General features: G+C 30.3%; 2 protein-coding genes across 3 annotated transcripts in view; both read left to right on the top strand.

The window, feature by feature from the left end:
* The window catches only part of LOC140050949 (ras-specific guanine nucleotide-releasing factor 2-like), a 67,582-nt gene extending 62,627 nt beyond the window's left edge, over positions 1-4,955 (top strand). Inside the window, exon 29 of the mRNA XM_072095964.1 lies at positions 87-4,955. The gene's annotated coding sequence lies outside the window, so the exon portion shown is untranslated. The remainder of the gene's footprint in view (positions 1-86) is intronic.
* A 1,735-nt stretch (positions 4,956-6,690) lies between these two features.
* Positions 6,691-23,366, top strand: part of LOC140050951 (proprotein convertase subtilisin/kexin type 4-like) — a 32,731-nt gene continuing 16,055 nt past the window's right edge. Inside the window, exons 1-5 of one of the 2 annotated variants that reach the window (XM_072095965.1) lie at positions 6,691-6,845; positions 7,454-7,848; positions 10,364-10,465; positions 12,168-12,287; positions 19,942-20,070. In XM_072095965.1, coding sequence (XP_071952066.1) covers positions 7,660-7,848; positions 10,364-10,465; positions 12,168-12,287; positions 19,942-20,070 — 540 coding nt within the window. In that variant the 5' untranslated portion in view covers positions 6,691-6,845; positions 7,454-7,659. Of the gene's footprint in view, positions 6,846-6,965; positions 7,035-7,453; positions 7,849-10,363; positions 10,466-12,167; positions 12,288-19,941; positions 20,071-23,366 lie in introns of those variants that run through there. The other variant, XM_072095966.1, reaches the window with a different exon arrangement.

Raw genomic sequence — 23,366 nt, 5'->3', positions numbered from 1 at the left:
GAATTTGATATCAATATGCTCAAATTGATATTTGGTGTTGGAAGTTAGAAACGATGTTTTAATTCCTGAATCTCTTCTGGCCATAGGTCTTGATCTTGATCTTGATGAAAGCGGGGTTTTCTGAAGAGAGTTGTAAACGATATAGAACATACCGCAAAAAAAAATTACAATCTCTCAGCTATTGCTGAAAATTCACACACACAAGAATGATCCTGACATCTATTTTTGCCATTCTCATCCTGCATTCTGCAGGTATTTGTTGACTAATTTATCAGACTACATTATCATTGAGTTACCAGATATTCTACTCTTCTCCTGCAATATAACTTAGAAGATCTTCTAGATTTTAAACACACTCATATTGCTGTCAATAATGCTCACTCTAGTGACACCTAAGAGAAATATCAAAAGGAGTGTGAGTAATTGATTGTCAATCATTGTTCATGACATCATAATTTCTAAATTTACCAATACTTATCAATAAGTCAGGCAAATATGATCACTATTATTTCCACCTTGACAACTAATTTATTCTCTCACATAAGAACACATCAGAACTATAAGTTGTTACAATTTGTTTCTACAGGAAATAATATCAAGCAAAGTTCAAGGAAATTTTTAAAATTTTAATTTATGAAAATGTTTATTGTTTGTAAACAGACTTTACATCCAGGGTATAGACATTCGTTTTTAAATCCACTAATTGTGTTTTCATTGGATATGTGGTATTCTACTATCTACTATCACATGGTATTGTTTATGAAGTTGAGAGAAACTGAAATGCTAGTGGCATTCTTTTTTTGATAAATTTTTATGGAAAAGGTCTTTTTATAGCTATGTTGTTCGAGTGCCTTGTATTATAAGCGGGTGGGAGAATTTTATTAGAGAGAGCAAAAATATATAATATTTAATTATTAAAATAGACACATTGAAATTTAATGTTTAAAAAATTAAGCTTTTTGTTATATATAATCCAACATCTGGAATAATGTTTTATGGTCACATACCATAATTCATTAGATTTCCAGTTGTGAAATTTTATTACGGTATTTTGCATAACTGATTTACCTTTTTTGCATAATCTAAACTTGTTTGCATTTGTTGCAAATACCGCTAATGCCAGAATATATTTAAAGTAGGCGATACTCACTTTTTGTTTTATCAGATTCAAAATGATTTAGATCTGTTTAGAATCTGTTTCATTACCAGATTTGTACCCAATTCAAAAAAGGGCGACGAAAATCAGACAGAGGATGCTTTGAAGGTTTACTTCAAAACGCACACTGACATGAAGATAGACACAAATATACAGACAGATAGACAGACAGATAGACAGGCAGACAGACAGGCAGACAGACGAGACACCAGACAGACAGACAGATAGATAGATAGACAGACAGACGAGACATCAGACAGATCCTAATTCATTTCTGGCTATGTTGATTTCTCTATACTAGACAGGCATAGCAATTGCTGATTAGACACAACCTAGGGCTAGTATTTTAAGTGCCTACTGTCAAAAACTACACTATCCTTATTTAGTTATTTATTTCCAAAACTTGGGAAATGAAATATTCAAATTCTTTATAAAAGTGTCTTTATAAAGGCTGCTATACTTTTTATAAAGTACATCCAAACATAGAGGGTGCTACTTTAGAAAGGAAAAGAATGGTTTGCAAGTGTAACTTATGCAAATTGCATTATGGGAAATATGTTTCATCCACCAGCATATTTTCACACTTTAGTTAACCAAAAAGGGTTAGAAGTGGAACCTAAAGTTAAATTATGCACTATCCAAATGTTTGTTTGTATATCCTAAACAATTTGGATAAATTGCACCTTTAGTGGGAGATGGAGGATCACTTGAAATATTGCTAAAACTCCCACAATTTTCGTGAGATTTTCAAGTGTTTGAGATTTAAGTTAGATTTTGATGGAAGTTTTATGAACAAAGGGTATGGATGGTTTCCGTTTTTAAATAAGCGTTTTTAAACAAGCATGTTAAATGCTATCTTTTTCTTTACACAGCTAATTTAGTATTTTATAATATTTTTGGATATTTTAGTGTTTAAAGTTATTGGTTGTTGTGAAAAAAAGATAGAAGTTTACTGGAAGGTTCTTCTTTGAAATATGTATATTTAGCTTGACGCTAGAGCAGTTGGTATTAGATAAGGAGTGATTTACAACTAGCAGGTCTTACATTTTGATACAATTTATATATTATATTATACTATATCTAATAATAAATTTGCAAATTTAATATAGTTAACTTTTTTAATAATGAGCATACTGTAACAATTGCTGCAAAAATAGTTGTAAGATTATTTAACTGTGTGATTATTTTATTTTACAGCTACAGAGAATTCTGTAGGGTTTTACTCTTAGATTAAACAAATTCATGGCATCAAGATTATTCTACTGCTGTAACTAAATGTTTTACTACAATTATTGCTTAATTTTAGTTAATTACAGTGACTGCAACAAGCAGTGTGTACGATTATTAAAAAGATTGCTAAATATTTGCTGGTTAAAGAGTAAACAAAATTTGTAGTTACTTCAGTAACTGCAGTAGAATCCTTTTGGTTCCTGTGCTTGCCTTTATTTGTAAAATAAGTGATAAAATGAAATGCTGGATTTGTAAGGTAACTGTAAAATTGTGTTTTCCTTGAAAATTTTAAATATTGTTATTATTAATTTATATTATTTTGTCTTTCTGTTATTCCAATTTTAAAGTACTATCCAATCTAATTTATTTAATTTATATTTTGATCCTTTATTTTGATTGATGAAATATTATTCTCATGTTGAAAGTAGTTGGCTGGTTCAGACTTCTTTTGTAAATGTAAACAATGTTCTCTACTACACCTAGGAACATCCTTATATATAGTGTCATTTGTTTAATATTTTAATTATTGGGTGTGTTTTTATGTAGAATATTTTATGATTCGCTTTTGGTGTATATTTATCCTTTCGTAATCTTTGGATGTTAATTATAATTAATCATTTTTATTTGTATAATTTTGTGTGAAAACAGCGGATTATCATTGACAAGTTTTAAACTGTATGTATCCCAGATGCAATATTCTATATGAAATATATGACTACAAAATTGTTGGTATATAAACAATATTTATATTCAAATTTGATGCTTTATTTTATGGATTTAATTTCTAAAAAAAAACATGAATAGTGGCTTATTTTTAGGATATTTTGTGGGTGAGGTTACAAAAGTTACCTCTTCATAAAATAATAAAGTGATAATATTAAATTAATTTAGATTAAAAAATTGTAGATAAAATTTTAGTTACAAACCATTCTTGAAATAGTAATCATAGCTTGTTTATTTTAAAATACAATGTTATATCCTTGAATGAATCATTGTTATTGTAACCTATGTTTTGCTTTTTGCCTTGCTGTATGAAAGTGCCTTGATAGAAATTCAAGTTTGATTAACTTTTTAAATTAATTATGTTTTATTTGATTGCTTAGAATACATGGTAATAATTACTGTACACTATTCAAAAAGTATTTATATTTACATTAAACAAATCCCATTTAAACATGCAAGAACTTTGTGCAAATACAGATAGAACAGATCTTCAATATTATTAAATAATAAGTTCTTTGATGAAATTACTGCCATAGACAAATTTAGAAGACATTTATTGTACTCATTAACCTGTGTACAGTATATGACAAAAAGAAGAAATTATTATTTATTCAACTTCTCACTAAGATATACATTAGTGAAGAATGGGACCAACAGATGGTAAATACCTCTCAAACGGTCCAGCCCCAATTGCACAATGGCTGTGTATGTTGACTAGTACACCGGGGTAAGAAAAGATGAACTAGGTTCTTTAAAATGCACATGAGCCAGATGTGTACACTGGGCTTATGGTTTGAGAAGACTCGTTCTACCACTAGAACCATGGAGCGAGTGACCCTTGAACCCTTGCTGATGTTAACCGCCACTAACTCAGCGACGCCCTCTTGCAGTACCTAAAAATATTTCTTACTATAAATTAGTATGTGTGGCATGGAAAATATTTAACTTATATTCTTTCAATGAACATAATAAGTGTTTGATAATTACTGATTTTTAATGTTTTATATCGATGTATTATATATTCTTATATGTTTTTAGTTATTGAGATGCAAAATACTTTATTATTGCTATATTAGAATGAACAATATAATATAACTAACTATAATATTTTATTTGTAATTTGTAAAGAATTTGCTATCTTGAATATTTCATAACAAATTGATGTACATTTTTCGCATATGTTAAAATATGTTTGTATTTTAGTATATTCTACTAAACTTTGTTGCTTTTACAGATGAACAAGTTGATTAAATGCTTTTTGTATTATTTACTAATTAAAGTACTTTATCATTCATATTTACCCAAATGTCTGTACTGTATCTCCACATGACAATATTCTATAATACAGCATCACATGTGTATCACATGTGTTTCCTGTATCATGAAAAGTTAGTTTAAGTGTTAGGTTATGGTCTATGTTGGCATCGCATGTGATATCACATGTGATGCTGTATCACAGAATATGTCTATGACAAATTTAGACACAGTACCGAGAATTGGCTATCAAATTTTGAGTGAACTATAGCAGCATTTGTATGTGTACTAATGAAATGAGCATCGAAAGTGAGTTCAGTTTACAAAGCCAACAGCAAGATATGTCATTAAATTTCTATTTATATGTACTACTTTATTCTGTATAGTCAGTGATAGAGCTTTTTATATCTAATAACAGAAACAGCTTGTATGTACAAGCGATATATGTTCTGTATTTGTTTTCTTTTTGTTTAAGAACAACATGAGGACCAAATGATACTATACACAATTTGTAATATTCTGTAAGGGTTATATAAATCTAATAATTGTGTTAATGTGCAATATTTGGAGATCTAAAAATATATACAAATAAAAGCACTTTCCTTGCTAATTACTTGATGTATTGTATTATTTTTGACGTTTAGCAGAGTCTATGCCATCGTATACAAGCGCGTGTGGGTAAAAACCTTAGGAGAACATTCGTGTGTGACGATATAGAGGGCGTTTACTCAGATAACCATGGAGTACTCCATGAGATAACACAGCAGAGCATCGCGCATTCGCGTGTGACGATATAGAGGGCGCTTTATAAAGAAACATTAACACAGTTATGCCATGGATAGACAAAAAAGTACGGTAATGTATACTCAATATTATATTATATTAGAATATTATTAGAAATTGGGAGGAGAACCTGGAGGGGAGATCGTGACTTTAAAGTAACCACTCATCCCTGGAGTAATAAAGATTATTAAAAATGAAGAAGCACATGGGCTTTTTTTCGAGGTTTTATGGTTGTCTATTTAATGGAAAATAATCCCATGCAACTTTGTTTCTGATTTTAATAAAGGTCCACTTGTTTAGGCCTGACATTTACAACCCTCAAAATATCTCTCTTTCAAACTCAAAGAAAAACAATATTTATTTTCAATTTAAAAAAAAAAAAAAAAAAAAATCCGTAGAGGTTCGAACCCAATCAACTACAGTAGAGCTGAGAGCACCCAAACCTGAGCATTATCCATTACGCTACAAAGCAGTACATGACTGAACAGCTGATAATAGTCTATTTATACGTGTATTACGTAATTCATCATTACGTCATAAATATCCTATTAACCTTGTTAAAACCAAAATGACCAGTTAGCTCAGTCATCTGAGCGTCGTGTTGACAACACGTATGTCGTGGGTTCGATTCCCACGCTGATCGGTGGAATAGAGTTAAAGGTATGCGACCACTGTGTTTGGGGTTCACAGAATTATACGTCCCCCTTTCCACCACACATCTTGAGAAGGCACTAGCAATGCATCTGGTGATGATGTGGTAGAAACGACCCAAGGCTGTGGCAGGGCCTTAGTGCTGAGGCAGGGAGGGCACATTTTTTACTCTCTTTGTTTGGCTTTCGCTGTCTCGTAAATTGTATGTTTAGCGCCCTCAATTTTAATGTTAAAAAAAGGAATTAATTATCATCATTATATTACGTGTTTAGAAGGGAATGTATGTCTCACCGTAGTTTGGTGGTATGCCGTTCGTTGTTATGCAAATGAGTTTGTGCAGGTGTAATGGGAAAGATGGTATTGTTAGTCATTCGTGGTAAACACGTCACACTTAATTTTGATTTTGTTAATCAACATTGGTGGTAGCGAAATGTCCGATGCAAGATATTGTATATTAATATGTTATGAATAAACGTTTATGGTGTGTAGTTGGTGTGTATGGCCGCACAATCCCAGAATAAACATGTTTGTCTCCGATGGTTCTTGTATTTGGTTAATGGAGAGTGAAATAAGATCAAATATAGAACATTTGCAAAGATGCCGATTTCTAGACCAACTTCGAAGCTTACACTAATTCCGTCGGGCAGGCCTTATGCATACGAAGTCGAGTTTATAAAGTAGAAAACCCCACCTAAAATGTTGAAGTCGCATCTGGATAGTTGATATATATGGCTCTGTTACGTCGTAGGCAGAAGCAGAGCCTTATTATATTATGGCTCTCCTGCTGTGGGCAGAAGTAACATAGCGCCCCCTCGTGCTGCTTACTCAAGCGCATCATACGTCGTATCATCATCGTCGACGAGAGAGAGCAGCAGCACAGGAAGCTTCTCTGAAAAAGTTTCCTGTTACTTCTTTCAATCAACCGATCTATTTCAAGCGTAATTTGTGGTTTAACAACGGACAAAGCTGCATAAAAGAACTATAAAATACATCCATATTATAACAATACTTGAGTTGTATGGTTCAAAGAATAATTGTCAGTGAAATGGTAAGATTTATAGTGATTGTCATTGTACTGAAACTACTTTTGTATGATTTTTTGTGAACTGAATATACCGACACTTCAATCGACTAGCTAGGCTAGCAGCTTAAAACAATTAGTTGGTGGCCCTACTTTACTGTTCAGAGAGGCCTAGGGGTATATACTGTGAACGGAATGTGATCAATAAGTCATAAGGTCAAGTAACTAGGCCTAGGCTTACCCGTAGTTACTGACAGTGCTGTTAGGCCTAATTAACTAATACAATGTGTCAAAATGTATTTTAACTTTTGTTTAGTAAATTTTTTATTTTTTTTTATTCGTTCGTAGCAGAACATGTGACTAATAATTTAAATATGGTCAAAATATCAGTAAAGAAAACTTCAGGCTACGGTAACCTAAATATCTGAAAATATCCAGAAAGTTTCCAAAATATTGTTTTTAAATTATTTATGATAAAAAAAATTGGGTCTGTACCAAATGTTGGTTTTCGGTCAGGTTTTTTCCCAGTATTGGGTTGATGTGTTTTATTCATGTTTTTAAATCTTTATATTATTTAGACAGAGTAGAGATAATAATGTTGGCCTAATAATATAAATGTGTATTTGTTTTTTCAGATTTACTAAAGAAAACAAATATGGAATACCACTGATGATGCATCACTGTCATCTTTATTAGACTTGGTCCCAAAACATTCCTTTTTCCAGTCCACACAACATTTCTTCTTATTTTTACTGATGGTTTAGTAAAATAAACACATTTTTCTGTGTAAATACCTATTTTCTTGCATTCTTTAATAGCTGAATATAACATTTCTGTTATAATGTTTCAACACTGGTCTATAAAATTATCAAGACATTATTTTTGTTTCGCTGTGCTTTTGAGTTTTTTAAATGTTTATCAAGTGGATTCAGTTGCTATATATACCAACACTTATGCAGTGCACGTTGAGGGCGGTAAAGAAGCAGCGGACGCTGTAGCCACTATGCATGGATTTATTAACATGGGTGAGGTAAGTACAGTGGGCCCTGTAATTGTTTACTGTACAGTGTCATGAGATTGAGGCTTTTGGGGTTATGTTAAAATAAAATGCGTTCAAATCAAAATTATCAATACAGTATTTATTTACCTCTGCCAAGGATGTATGTAGTCAATCGCATGTGTTTGTTTGTTAGCAGGATTACTTGAAAAGTCATTGCAAGATCTTTACCAAAATGAAAGTACAGATCGATATGTGGTCAAAGACCACTCCATTAAATTTTTGAACCAATCTGAGCCAGGATCCCAATTCTGGATTAATTTTAAGTATTATTTTCAGACCTCAGATAGTGTTAAAAGATAGAAATAGAAAAATTTCAAAAGCTGGTGAGTAGTTTGTAAAGTAACAAACAAGTAAACTGAAATTGCATTTTCTTGAGAACTATTTGTCCAAAAAACTTCATTTTTGTACAAGAGGCAAGAGTTATAATTTGTAATTTTAAATCAAAGTTAGCTTTATTTTGAACACCTCTTCCACCCTCAGTATTTATTATTAGATTATGAGAAGATTTTAATTATTTCACAGTAAAATCTTCAAACTGTGTAATTCTGTATTCTTAACTCACCATTACTGTACCCCTACTGTACACTTAACAGTATCCATGTCGTCTCCATAAGGACAATTTAGCATGGATTAGTTAGCATCCTGTAGTACTGTACTTCCACTACCAATACAACACATGTGTATTATAGATTGTAATTATAGATTTGCATTTCGATAGTTGACCTTAAACAATTCATTTTTTGTACAATCTTTAAAGATAAAAAATACTGTATTCATATTTAGTTTTGAAATTAATATCTTTTGTCGTACCATACTCTGTGTTCAGTGTTACTGTACAGTACACAAGTGTAGAATATAATATTTTGTTGGTAAAATATTGTAGGTACTGTTCTGTGCAGAGACTTGATTGCCCGAAATTTAGGCTCATTTAAACTTACAATCTTACACTACAGTATGTAGATCTGATATTGATTATGAATGAATGAATATTGATTTTGACATCATATGAATATTACTATTATACCGTAGGATAAGACAACAGCGACCAGGAGTTCATACACTGATACAATCAGTCTTGAGAATGAAATATTGACAATGAACATAATAAATAAGAACACCTTTATTTAAAAACGGATAAACACTTGAATCACCATATCATTCCAGTACATGATTTAAAAACTATACAACAAAACAAAAAGAGACACAAATGAAAAAATCTTTATCTTTGGTCATATATTATTTTTTTATTTACTGAATGTATATTATTATATGACATGTTTTAAAGATAAGATGAATGATCATGTTTTACAGTCAACATTTATTATTTAGAAGTGTTACTACTGTAGGCATACCTCATTACAAATTACAGTATATGTTAATTGTTATAATCAACAATAAGATTAAATTTACTAGATTACAGTACTTTACTGTAATTTGATTGGTAAAGAGATGACATAATTGTCAATGTGCTGTATGTTTAAAGGGGATAAAATAAGCATTTGTACTGTAGACCTTCGAAACAGTATACTCTACCTTATGGAAATAAAAGATAAAATAATGTAAAAACTGTTATTAAATTAAAATGATAACTGTATTATAATATGTGGCATCTGCTAGGGAAACCAGACATAAGTTGGAATTTTCAAAATTGAAATTTCCACAAATACTGAAACTACATAATCCAAGATTTAGAATGCTGAAAAAAAATATCTTGATGATACCATTTCTACTTCCAGAGATATCTCAGCCTAAAGTTTTGGTTGTTACAATCAGTGTTTTGAGAAAAATGCTTTTAAAGTTAAGTAACATGAAAAAAAACAACAACAAAAGAAACAGGGTGTCTAAGTTTACGCCTTAGCAAAAGGGTATTCTAATTGTTTTATTTCAATGAAACTTCGCACCTTCCTTAATTAACTATTGTTCTATTATTATGCAAAATTTCATTAAAATCAACCCAATGGAACACTTTCAATTTAAGCATAAAACATGATAGGTGTTATTTAAATCATACAGTACATAATTTACACCATCTTTTTAACCAACATACTAAACAAAATGTTAAAATGTATCTATTTATTTGTCTCAAAATAGAAAAACACCAAGGTTTTAAATGTAAATAAATTTTGTTTCAGCTATCATTTTCTGTAAAAATAAAAAAATGTCATTTTTCAGCCTTTTTTAATGTTTTTGGCTGTTTCTACAAATCTACAAATGCGGCTTACTGTATGTCCGATTTTGCTTGCATGTGCCACATATGTTCCTACCTGTACAGTATATTGCTGTGAATGATCTCTAATAAAAAAAAAAGAAAAAAAGTCAAGATACCATGTTGTACAATTAAAATAGTTTAGAGAAAGACACAGTTCAGGTAATATGTGTGATACAAATTGACATTTTACAACTTATACGACAATATTATAAAACTAAATATAATTTATGTATTAGCATTTTAAGTGTAATAATAATTAAACTTATTTCTCTACAGATTGTAGATAACCATTTTCATTTTATTGATCACCGACAACGAAGAAAGCGATATGTACAGCCATCGAGAGACAGACACTATCACCTTCGGTCACATCCACATGTAAGTTGGTTACACACTGTAAACGACAATAAAACGAATAAATGAATATTCTATTATGAATTACTAATAACAGTTTTGAATTTTATCATGTTTAGCCATTAATGTATTGAATGGGATTCACTGTACTACTCAGATAGCTTAAAAAATTACTTTAGCCTAAATTGAATGGATTGAGATTATACTTGAGCGTGGGATTTTTCTCATGTCAAAAAAAAATTAAACTCATTATTTAAGAATAACATTCTACAAACTGTACAGTACTTTTGCCAAGAAAATAATTTACAGTACATTAAATAAAGTAATTATTCCGCTTCAAGTATGTTACAGAATGGTATTTAACGTCTATAACCCTAAGTATGTAACATGATCTGTATGCTATTATTAAATGATTTAACGGCACATTGCGTTACTGGCTTACCACTCAAATACTATATTAAAAAATAATTAGCGTTATTAATGTTTAATAAGTAAATAATAGTCAATGAAAGTCTTGTTTTTAAGGTAGAAATTACATTTTAATGACTAAACGATTGTAATTCAATGTTTTTTAGACCAATTTCTTTATTTCCATTGAAATGTTATACCTGTACAGTACTTTTTTTGGCAGATACATACTTATTTACTTGCTTTATTAAGATACTGTATAACTGTATTACTTACAGTTATTTGTAAAATACACTTAATTATTTAATGTGTATACTGTAAGACAGTGGGTGGAGATGAAAAAATTATTATGTTTCACCTTTCCTATAAAAATAATCATATCTGACTGTCCAATTGTAACTACCAATATTTGCTTTACTGAGCCTTAATAATGACTGTACCTATTGTTATAACAGTATTTACATTATGCTTGACTTAAAATGAAAGTGACAACTGAATGGTGTTTAAAATATGGTAACAGATACTCTTGCAACCATTGTTTCATTTTAATGAAAGGCTTTAATTTAATCATGAAATGGTTCAATAACACGGTACGATTGTACTGTACATGCACGGCAGGCCTGGTGTTATGCTTTAAAATCTGTTTTACATCTGCATTCAAAGAATTTATTTATGAACTGAATATAATGTTAAACACTTGATTTTACATGTTTTTTTTTTCTTTCTTTTTTTTCTCTTTCGTGGGGGTCACCCACATTTATTCATTCCTTTTACAAATATATATTATATAACATTTTTATAAAAATAAAGAACAATAAAATTCAATATAACAGCTAAAAAGGCACTATATCTATACATGTACATACATGTTTTTTTTCTATTTAATTTAATAAGAACCAATTTGAAAACATGTTGCTAATAAACAGAACAGGATGGCGAGGAAACAAGAGTAAATTAAATATAAAGAATGTTGATAGGGCAGGCCTAGTGCTATTAGTGTTATTCAATTTCCCTTTAAAAAAAATTAGAAAAATATTGATTTCACTTATTTATAAAAAAAAGAAATCAACAATTTTGTCACGATCTCATCTTTGATCAAAGTTAATACAGTATTTGACATTAAATTTCAAATCACATTTCTGTTTTTTAAATGGACAATAAAGTATATATGACTATGACTATTTAACAACAAATTGTGTATAAATAATTTGTCATGGAGACAATACAAGTATAGTATTTATAGAATTCTTTTAATGTCCTTTTCAATGTTCCAAAAGTATACATTTTTTATAAACTGTTTTTTCATTTGAATTTTTAGGTAAAATCATTTGAACAACAGACATTAAAATCAAGAACAAAAAGAGGAGGTTTACCTGGAATTGAACCCGATAGTAAACTGACTTTTATTGATCCTGATTGGAGGGCTACATGGTATTTGGTAAGTATGCAAATCAACCAATGTAATAAATTTGTTGATGCAAATGAATCTATATAGTTACAAGCATTCATAGAGTACTTACTATAGGGTGTGTTTACAAAAGTTGATTTCTCTTTAATAAGTCATTACTATTGTAATTCACAAGTCTATTATGTGTCTAGCTAATACCTGGATAAACTGACATGGGCATTATCCCGTTCAAGGGAAGAACATAACCCGAAAAATAAAAAGTTGTTCTGAACTCTTCTCTAAGACAGTGGTTTGTGCATTTGTAATAGCTGGCCTTCTGGATTTGCCAAGGATTCAGAGGCCAGAGTTTACCCTGTCAAGTGTCAGTTTTTATTTTGTGAGATTTCTTTAAATTAGAACTACTGTCCACAAGGGGATGTATGTCAGTACCTACAGTATGACACAGCTTCTCAATTTGTTGGATTACATTAAATAATAGTACTAACTCTAACTGGATGTACTGCATCCTGGTAATTTATACCTTTGTACAGTAAGTCAATGTTTACATTATCTGTATCAACCAAGTTTCACATAATTAAAAATGCTACCATTCTGAATGTATTTGTAGAAGTGCTTTTTCATAGTTTCAATCCCAGTGAGACTTCCTTTATCATATGTGCGGATAACTAGTTGCCTGCTGTTCCTGCCTGCCTGTCACCTGTGGGGAAAAAATGACAGGTCCTAGACAACCACTGTTGGCCTGCGTCGGTAATTGACTTGTCGTGTTTAGGTTTTCAAGGCAGCATAATGTCCACATTTGTGGAAGACACGCAACTTTACAGTTCTGTAATTGTATGCACGATACATACCATTCTGTATGTTTTTTTGTTCCTGTTTGAATTAAGCGACAAGAAAACCTTGACTTCTATTCTACTTGGTTTATTACAGAATTATGACATAAAAAATATGATATTTTAGTATATTAAAATCTTCCTCAAAAAGGGTGAGAACACTACAGTACTACTAATAGGTATCCCAATGAAGCGGATTTTCGTTACCGCGATTTTAACACGTTCGTGAAATTTCAAAAAGTGACGTGTCTTTGAAGTTAAAAATATACTATTTCTGATATACCCATGTGAATAAAAATTATATATCTGGAAAGATCTTGTTTAAGGGATTATTTTCATATATTTTTAATCTATGTTTATTAAATATTTTAATAGAAAACGCGAGTTAAAAATGAGGTACAAAAGGGGAGGGAGGGGGGGATTCAGTTCTCCGCTTATTACTAAATTATCGTCGCCCACACAATGTGCATGGTATGCATGTATTAGCGCGTTAATTAATGATTGGATAACCCCTGCAGTGGACTGTTCCATTTTCTGAACTAGTCTTCGCCGCACACGAGGCATGTCGAAAAATGTCGCCTCTCATGGAATATTTGCTTCGAAACGTCAATTTTACCGATTTATTAAATTATTTAATAAGTGGAATATTTATAAATCTACTATATAAAGCAAGTACGTTAAGGAAGAAATGTACCGAAGAAATTTAAGAAGCTTTGATTTTGCTATGCAGCGGCCGTAAGCCATTCTATGTAGGCGGCCGAAACGCGTTTTGGCCTGTGTTGCCGTTGTATGTCTACGCTGTTTCTAGGCCTAAATTTTATTCCGTATATTTCAATTCAAAGTGCAACTTTCGGTTAGAATAATCGAAAGGGAAATAAAATTAAACATGCTACAATTATACCATTGAGGTAATTACTTTGTTAAATAAAAAATTTCTTCCCGATATTTCTTAGGCAGAATTTAGCGTCAGGCTTTTATTTAGACCTTGCTAGCTAGGGGCCTATCTTAACTTGTAGTAGGCGCGGCCGAGTCTACGTTCGGCCCGGCGCTCCAAATGGAATCGAACACATAATAAGCACGGGCTTAATTCTTATTTTTGGCGGTTCGAAAATCAATTTAAATAATATATGATTATAAATATAACTTTAAATACTAGAATTATTAAAAAAATGTATACTTACGAAAAATAATATTTAATGAAAAGAAACAATACCCACACAGTTTTTTAACGCAATATTTTTTTTTTTCACATTTTAACATTTTTTAACAATATTTTATGTTGTATTTCAGAATTACCTACCTGTCAATATAAATAACCTTACTAAAATACATATTACATTTTATGCAATGCAAAAAAAAAGAAGTTAATTCACACATTGGTTCAAAAGTTATGAATCATTTAAAGACAGGAACTTTTTGGGCATTTTTGAGACATTGGGAAAATCACGCGTAAAAAGCCCTCGGACGAATTTTGTAGGGCGATATCTAAAAAAAAAAATGTTGAGGACACCCAAAAAAAATTTTTTCTTGTACAACTCTGTTGTATCTATGGGTTTGGAAAAAATAAGAACTTTAAAATTATTAGTATAAAAGTTATAACCCTTCAAAAATGGGTTCAAATATAATTAGAAAAAGTGCCATTTTTCAAGCAAAAATCACTGTTTTTTGGGCACTTTAACGGACCATAACTTTTGAATGGATAATCCGATTTCAATCATTTAAATTGCAAAAGTTTATGTTCAGTAAGTTCCTTTTGATTAACTGAAAGAAAAAGTACCATCATTAATTTGAATTTTTACATTGGGATACCTACTACTAAACAAATTCTGATAAAAGAAAAAAAAAAAAAGAAAAAAAAAGAAAAAAGAAAGATACTAAAAGTATAAAACAATGAAGATGGCTTGGTAGATATTGATCTATTTTGACATTTTGCATTTGAATCAGGAATGATTAATGATTATAATATAATTATACTTTTATTGAAAGTAAATTACTAAAGTATTTTACTAAAATGCCAGGTCAATTTGCTTTGATGTTACGCTAGGCCTAGACAGCCAAGCACCAAACAACACATACCTGCGCTTCGCTCAAATTTACCGCAGTCATATTTTGGACGGTGCCCTATTTCGTTGCCATGCGAAAGAGATTTTTACTGGCTTACGAAAAAACTATTGTGAATGTGTTATTGGTAAAAATGAATTTGAGACCTTTTGAAACTTGTGAAAAGGGTTTCAGATAGTACAGTAGATATTTGAAACGTTGTCTGTATGATATTTAACCAGATAAGCTTGTTTTGGAACATGACATTTGATCGATGGCGTGAGCGTTCAAGAAAACCAAAAAATAATTGAATTGTTGGCTTGTAACACATTGTACAACAACTGTATTAACCGTATTGATCATTTGCATGAAAATGCGTCAAAACGACTTCAATATAAATTGAATTTTTTCCAATCAATTACCAGTTAAGAAACAAGTCTTATTGATGTTTTGTTAGATGTTTACTTTATATGGTATTCTTAACTCAATATTTCTTGTTAACAATCAATAGTTGGAAGTAAGGCTTTTAAACATTCTAAATCAATAAGTACTTGTTAAAAATGTAAATATTTGTGACATACTAACAAGATTATGTAGTATCCTTATAAATCTATATTTCACACCTGAAGAAACAAAATTGTGTTAAATTATTTTTGAAGATGTATTGTCCTCCAAAAACATGAAATTAGACTTTTAATAGGCCATTTTGTAGTTTAATATTAAGTTAATCACTTCCATAGAAAAAAACGAAAAAAATGTTTACATTTTAATATATAAAAATGTTAAACTTTAATATAAAAAGAAAAAACAAATGTTTAAATTAAACCTAAAACCATTTGCTGGCAGCCAATTTGACTATGTTCTGCTTTAAATTACATTTTTCATCAAAGAAATGAATTTAAACAATTATGGATTAAACTATAACTGTTACCCAAGTGGATTGGAAGTGCACTATCAAGTACAAAATGAACATTTCTAGACAGACACCAGGCTCCCATCCAAGGGTTTGCACGTTACTATTCATTAATGGAATTCTACTCAAAGCCTAGAGTATTAGCAACAATTATAAGTACTTAATGGATATGACTACAGTACTGCATAATTAACTCAATTATCGTGACATAACATTGGCTAGCAGTGTTCGCTTTGGATGATAGATATTGTATAAATGTCTCGCTTTTATAGCCTTTTTCAAAAGGTTACGCAAATCTATAAAACTCACTCTTGTCTGACAAGTTTTCTAAATTATAGTTAGAAATGCTGATTCACTTATCTTCAATTTGAAAAGAATATTCTACATGGCACTAATTTACCTTGTAAACCAAAGGTTATAATAACAGTATTAAAGCAGTTGTTGGTTGCCTTTAAATATGCTTAAATATTAGTAACAAGTTTGTTGAAGTATTGAACATCAAATTGTCCAATTCCAACAAAATATACTACAATTACACCTTTAGGACCAAACAAAGTGACCCATTAATAACAGTATCCCAAAATAAGGGTGTGGCCGAAATGTTAAAACATACTGCAAAATTGCCTTTCATTTTGTTTACAGAAATGGCCTCAAAATAGAACCCCTCCTGTTTAGGGGAAAGTTTCCAATGAGGTAATATGTTTTACCATTCCAACCCCTATTTTTGTGACAGCCCTCTTTTAAGGGGACACTTTTTAATGAGTTCCTAAAGACGGTGTCCCCTTAATAGGGGTTTCTCTTTCATTTATTATTATTTCCATCCCCGAAACCTCGACTAAGAAATACCGGAATGGTTTCTGGCGGAGGATAGTTTATTACCATTAGTTAGGGTCTAATGTAAAGCACCTAGAGGGGTCAGTGATCCATTAGGCGCTATATACTGTAAATATTGTTTATTATTATTATTATTAGTATTAGTTCGTCAAAGTGACGAATTAAATTCTAGTTAGTATTAGTATTGTAGTGTGTAGCAAAGCATTTTTTTACCAGAGAAGAGTACATTTTTTTTTTTCCCTACTTGATTGATTATTACATTATGAGAGGCTGCTGCTATGTTTAATTAGAGATTTGATGAGATTTATAAACATTTTTAATTAACAATCGAAACAGCTGTTTGTGTTAACTTGTTGTTATGACATTTCTACTGGTAAGTTGTTTATTAACTTAATTACCATTTGAAACTATGATTTAATTTGTATTGTACAGTATAATTATGTGATTGATACAGTACAGTATTCAAATTGGAATTAAAAGAATGGTGGTACAGTAGGGCATTTACTACTACAAGATACAAGATAACTTTATTGTCAAAATTGTTAACAATTTCGAGATATGTTTTGTACCTGAGTAGAATAAATAATATAAATACAAATGATACAAGTGACTATCTTGAAAAGTTTTTGTTAAATAAATTGCATGCTGTGTACATTGGTGAAAATCTGAAACTATCAAATAAAGTAGAAGAATCCAATGTTCAATAATAATAACCACAAACGCCCTTTATATAAAAGTGCACCACAATTACAGTACAAACAAGACAAAGAGTGCATTAATTAACTCAAATTGATTACTAATACTAGCATAGTAGACATTAGCAAGTATTGATATTAAAGAATAGATTACTTTTCTACAACATCCTGGTTAATGGTTTAAGGTTTATATGAGAAACTGAAACTGAAGAATTTTATTATCTTTAATAAGTGTACTGTAATATCAGCAAACATCCAATTACAATCATCTAAACAAACATTTATAGGATCTAACTAAAGCTCTGTCTACTGTACATTATCAAACATTTACAAAAAAAGTGTGATGTGCCCAAATATGGCAGTGATAATAGTGATATGACATTATTATGTCCATATATTGTCGCATCACATTTTTGTTACATAAAGTTTGGAGTTTAAAATCAAAATGTTACTTTTTGCTAATTTCTTGCAGCATTCAGTCTGCTGCTATAGTAAGTACTACAGTGTAGGTCAAACGTTGTTTATAATAAAATCACCAAAAAAATATTTAATTTAATGTTTAATAAATGTTTCACTTGTTTTCATTTTATGAGATGAATAGTATTTTTATCTTTTTCTAAATTAAAATGAATTCATTCATATTGTTCAATATTATAACTTTACATAAACTGTCTGTGAATAACAATTAACATGAATTCAAATAGTGTCATTTAAACTGTATATTGTGACTAATTATAATTCAAAAGTCTGTAAATTTAACACATTTATGCCATTGACAATGACATTATACCATTATTATGTTTGCTTGGCCCCAAACTACTGTGAAGCCATACTGTACTACTGGACTGATTTTGTCGCGTAAATATCAATGTATGGCTTTATTGTTATTTTTTCTCGGTGTTAATTTACCATACTTCAAAATACTATTAAATACTTAAGTATGATATAGCCTGTACTAATAACAATACTTTATTTTTTTTCCTTTGTTATTACTTTTAGTGACGTCATTGTTTTCCGAAACGTACGTCACAGACTTTTAACTCCAGGGACAATTATCTAAAAATAGGCCTACAGTATTTAGTAAACAAGTACTGTACTGTACCCCAAGTTTGAACTTTTCTATTACCTCTGGTAAAGATGTTTATAATCTTTTCAGAGATAATACAGTATTTGTTTGGAGCTTTCTATGAATGAAGTGTGGTCGAAATGACTACGGTACAGTATTTCAAAGCGTGTTTTACAGTTATAAATTCATTGTACACAATTAAGAACATGTTTGTAGTATTTGAACATTGAGTTTCTCACAGTTTTGATCAATATGCTTCAGCTGTTGATTTTATACATAAATACAACTCTTCAAACATTACTGTTTTGATTATAATAGTTTCAAATTTAAACATCGATACCTGTAAAATCTAAAAATGTAAAAATGTACACAGTGTTGTCAATTATCCATTGCACACTTTCAGTACAGCCTTCAGTTTTAAAAATTGTACACACAGTATAGTTAAGTTCCTTATTACTATACTGTACTACAGTACTGTACAGTAAATATACTCTATGCTACACAGTACAGTAAGTGTCCCATAGTTGTTGTACGAAGATCATTATTTATAAAACTATTCAATTATGTACAGGTGAGAAATGAGATAATTACAATAAGTCCAGACTAAAAGAATAATTTAATGCCAAATGTAGTATCTATCATCTATAACCTTTCTACTACATACAGAATGTTTATCTCATAATTTAAATGAATGCTGGCTATTAGCTAGCAGCATGTGCCAATTTATTATCCCTTTTATTGATCACATCATAAATCATTTACTGACAAATAATTGTTTTTATGCAAAAATGTGACCAGTTATAGGAAATTTAGTTTGTAAAATATCAATTCCTAATTCATGTGAGTTTATTATTATACTGTATATCATCATATGATGAGAGATAACATTAACAATACAAGTAAGGTATTGTAGAAGATAATACATTTTTTATCTATTTACACAAACCTACTTATTCAATACCAATCGTCGCTTTGATTACCTTTTTTTAAAGCTTTTTTTTATGCTAAAAAGTTTGGCAAAAGGACATTTGTGCAAAACGGCTTTTTAAATCCAGTTAGGAGAAAGATGGCTGTGGTCATGTTACAATATCTGAACCAGAAAGTCCTAGAAAGTACTGTACTGCCTTTTGCTATTTAATCCCCCTGACTGAAACTAACTCACCCAATGTCAAACTACAATATATCTTGTACTTTATGTTTTTGGCAGCCGTACTTACACCATACCCCCTGCATTGAGGTATTTCATAATTATTCATTGATTAATTTTGAAATAACATGTCAACTGTATCATCTTGTTTCATTACAGAATCGAGGCAATCATCGAGACATGAACGTGATTCCGGCGTGGGAACAAGGCTACACAGGGAGAGGAGTTGTTGTGTCAATCCTGGATGATGGTTTGGAAAAGAACCACCCGGACCTCGAAACCAATTATGTATGTTATTAGATATTAGTATATAATTATTTGTATGTACACACCAAATTTCATGTTAATTGGTTGTTGCTTATGTAAACAAAAAGTGTTATGTTTAAAAGTATACAATTTTACATACTGTCAAAAGTATAGTACTGGGAGGGAAATTAATAGTTGGTATCATTCCGTCTGAGAAGCTGCAACCCTCCGGTATATCTGTGACTCTTTGACCTGGATGTTGATGTTAGATTCACAAAAAGGAGACAATCAACGTTCAAACCAGTGGGGTATTATCTTGTCTTAGATAGATGTGCAATACTTCAATATCAATTTTCAATTTAATTTTATTTCCACAACATAATAACATACAGGGTGATAAATAAAATGGAAGTAATCATGTCGGGTCATATAAGTCAGAAAGACTTGACCCATCCCAAATATATAACATTAATACGATAAAGAAAAGAAAACATAAACTAATAATAAATAAAAGAAAACAAAGCTACAATTTCTACTTAAACCATATTATCCGATCTTAACTGGTCTTATAAATATATATTTAACGTTCGTCATATCTTGAAAGTAAATAGTTCTTGTATACTTCTTGTATAAATACACGCGACAAAAACACCATTTCTACCCACAATTTAAAAGAACCACTCAAAAATCATTAAGTTTAGTTAGTAAAGGGGTTGAACTTTGGCGTGATATACCTGAGACTCTTAAGTTACTTAAGAATCCTATAACTTTTAAAATAAAATACAAAAATAAATTACTTTTGCAATACTCTGATTAGAACAGGTTTTTTTTTTTTTTTCTTTTTACAATTACATCTTACTCTCTGAGAAATCTTTTTTTTTTTTAAGATAAAGAAAAAAACAAGAAACTTTCTTAAAAGTTACATTTTGTTTGCCTATGCCGTTGTGCCTTTTTTTCATATTACTATTTATAAACTGTTTTGTAACAGGGGGTTTCTACTTATAAGCTGTGCTTCAGAGATTCCCCCTTTCCATTCTTTCATTTTTGTAATGAATATTTATGTATTTTAATGGTTTTATTTTGTTGTGAATGGAAATAAAGAAACAAACAAACAAACAAAAAAATACTAATTTAAATTTAGTTGTAGATGCCGTTTTAATATCTACATGGATTGAATTCCATAATGTAGCTTTATGGTATTTAATAGAGTTCTTGATCAAATTGTTTTTACAGTACATTTAGGTAGAAAATTTGCATTGCGTGTGTTGACTTCATTTTAAAACAATCCGTTCGTAATTAAAGGTTTCCACTTCTTTATACTTGACTTCAATTTCAGATTTTTACAAAGTCATCTACAGTATGTGATTTGTTTAGAATATTTAACATCTGATTTTGTGAACTTATTTCAGCTACAATTATGCTTCATTTATTGCCGTCTAATAATCGGGCAAAATGCATTTTTTATTCCCACATGCACCATTTCAATACTTGCATCTATTTTAACACTGTTTATACTGCACTTAGTGTTCTAAACCTCCATATGGTCTGTTTACACAACCACCATCTACTTTAGATATTGCAGTAAGGAGATTTTCATGATAACTTTTCCTTTATCACTGGACACATGCAGTATGTTATCAGTAAATTATGACCATATTATTTTCTGTCTAGTCTAAACTGGCAAAAACCATTTACTCTTCCTTCGGATGTCTGCTCAAGAACCATCTTCTTGTTTAGTTGCTTCCTTTTTCCAATCTTTTCTCCTGAGATGGCCAATTTAATTTAATTTTTGATTCTAATTTTTTTGTGCTTTATTTTATCTTTATAAATTATATTTATTTTAATTTTTATTGTTACATGTTTATGTCTTGTAATGATGTATTTCTGTGAGGGTCTCTAATGATTAGCTTCTGCTGGATGGACCACCCTCGTAAAATATTGTTGAAATAAAAGGACTTGTTTCACAACAATACTGTATACCGAATGATGTATCTAAATGTGGAATACACAGTCACATATTATATCATCTTTTGGTATTATCATTTTTTTTTAAATAATAGATTAATTATAAATGTAAAACAGTATATCAGGTACTGTAGTATTAGATTTTATAGCAATTGCTAATAGTTATAAAGATCTTTCGTTTTGTGTGCATTGGAATTTGTTTTATTATATTTTTTATTAAATAAGTATTGTCCCCAAATATAATCAATACAATTTAAATAGGCCATTTGGTAATTTGAATCAAGTTTTTCCCTTCTAAGGGAAAAAAATGATTTTCACAAAGACAACATTGACTGTAAAAGTGTAAGATTTAAGACACACACAATTTTTGGTCAAAGTGATAACTACTATAATAAATTAATAGTTTCACATTGTTATAATTACTAATGATGTACTGTACTATAGTTGTAGATCAAATATAGGATGTTTAGTTTTACTGTAATATAGCTCTATGGTAGAAACAACACAACATTTAACTACTGTCATCTCTTGATCATTTAGAAATTAACCATTGCTTGTCAATTGGCAACAAGAAAAACCTTCTCATTTAGTTATTTTCGTCATGAATTACTATCTAATTTTACCTTGGCAAACCATTAAAGGCTTTTCAGATGCAGCAGACTTCTTCTCGGTTCAAATTGGTAGTGAAAAGAAAGTCTAAATGTCACGTACTAGATTTAACTCAAAGCAAAAAAGATTAACACAACATTAATATATAAACCAATGGATGTAGCAAGTGAAAGATGCTTTTATTGATGGCGGACAAACAACAACTTTTTATCTCCGATAATTAGATTTAAATAATCATGGCAATTAGTTTTGTTTTAAAACAAGTTAGGATCATTATCTATCATTTCACTGCCCTTTGATGTTTGCAGGTATCGGTAATTTTGAATTCTTTGCAAACATCCATCAATTTATTGCCTTAAGGATAATTTACATTAATAAAAATATAGAATCCGCTGTATGTTACTCCTTACGACCATTTGCACACAACGCCGCAGACCTGCTGGGTGGTTTCCGCTTAAGATAAATACAGATTCTATGTGGGACAAGCTATACTGACTTTTCTGTTTACCGTTTCCGCTCGTCTATATAAATTGCCCTTTAAGATAAATTAAGATGGAAAAGAAAAAATGAACGAAAATTAATAAAAAGGAAATGAAATGTATATTTGTGATCAATACCAATACTACTGTAAGTGAATAATAATATTCAAAGGTTATTTCTATTTTTCTATTTTTGTTAAACTAAATACAGTGTACAATATGTCCTGGTTACCTTTGTACATGTTCACAATACAAAAATCCCCTACTGAGTTTGGCAGTCTATTT

Source organism: Antedon mediterranea, chromosome 6 (genome assembly GCF_964355755.1).
Source record: "Antedon mediterranea chromosome 6, ecAntMedi1.1, whole genome shotgun sequence".
Lineage (NCBI taxonomy): Eukaryota > Metazoa > Echinodermata > Crinoidea > Comatulida > Antedonidae > Antedon > Antedon mediterranea.
This window is presented reverse-complemented; position numbering and strand designations above follow the sequence as displayed.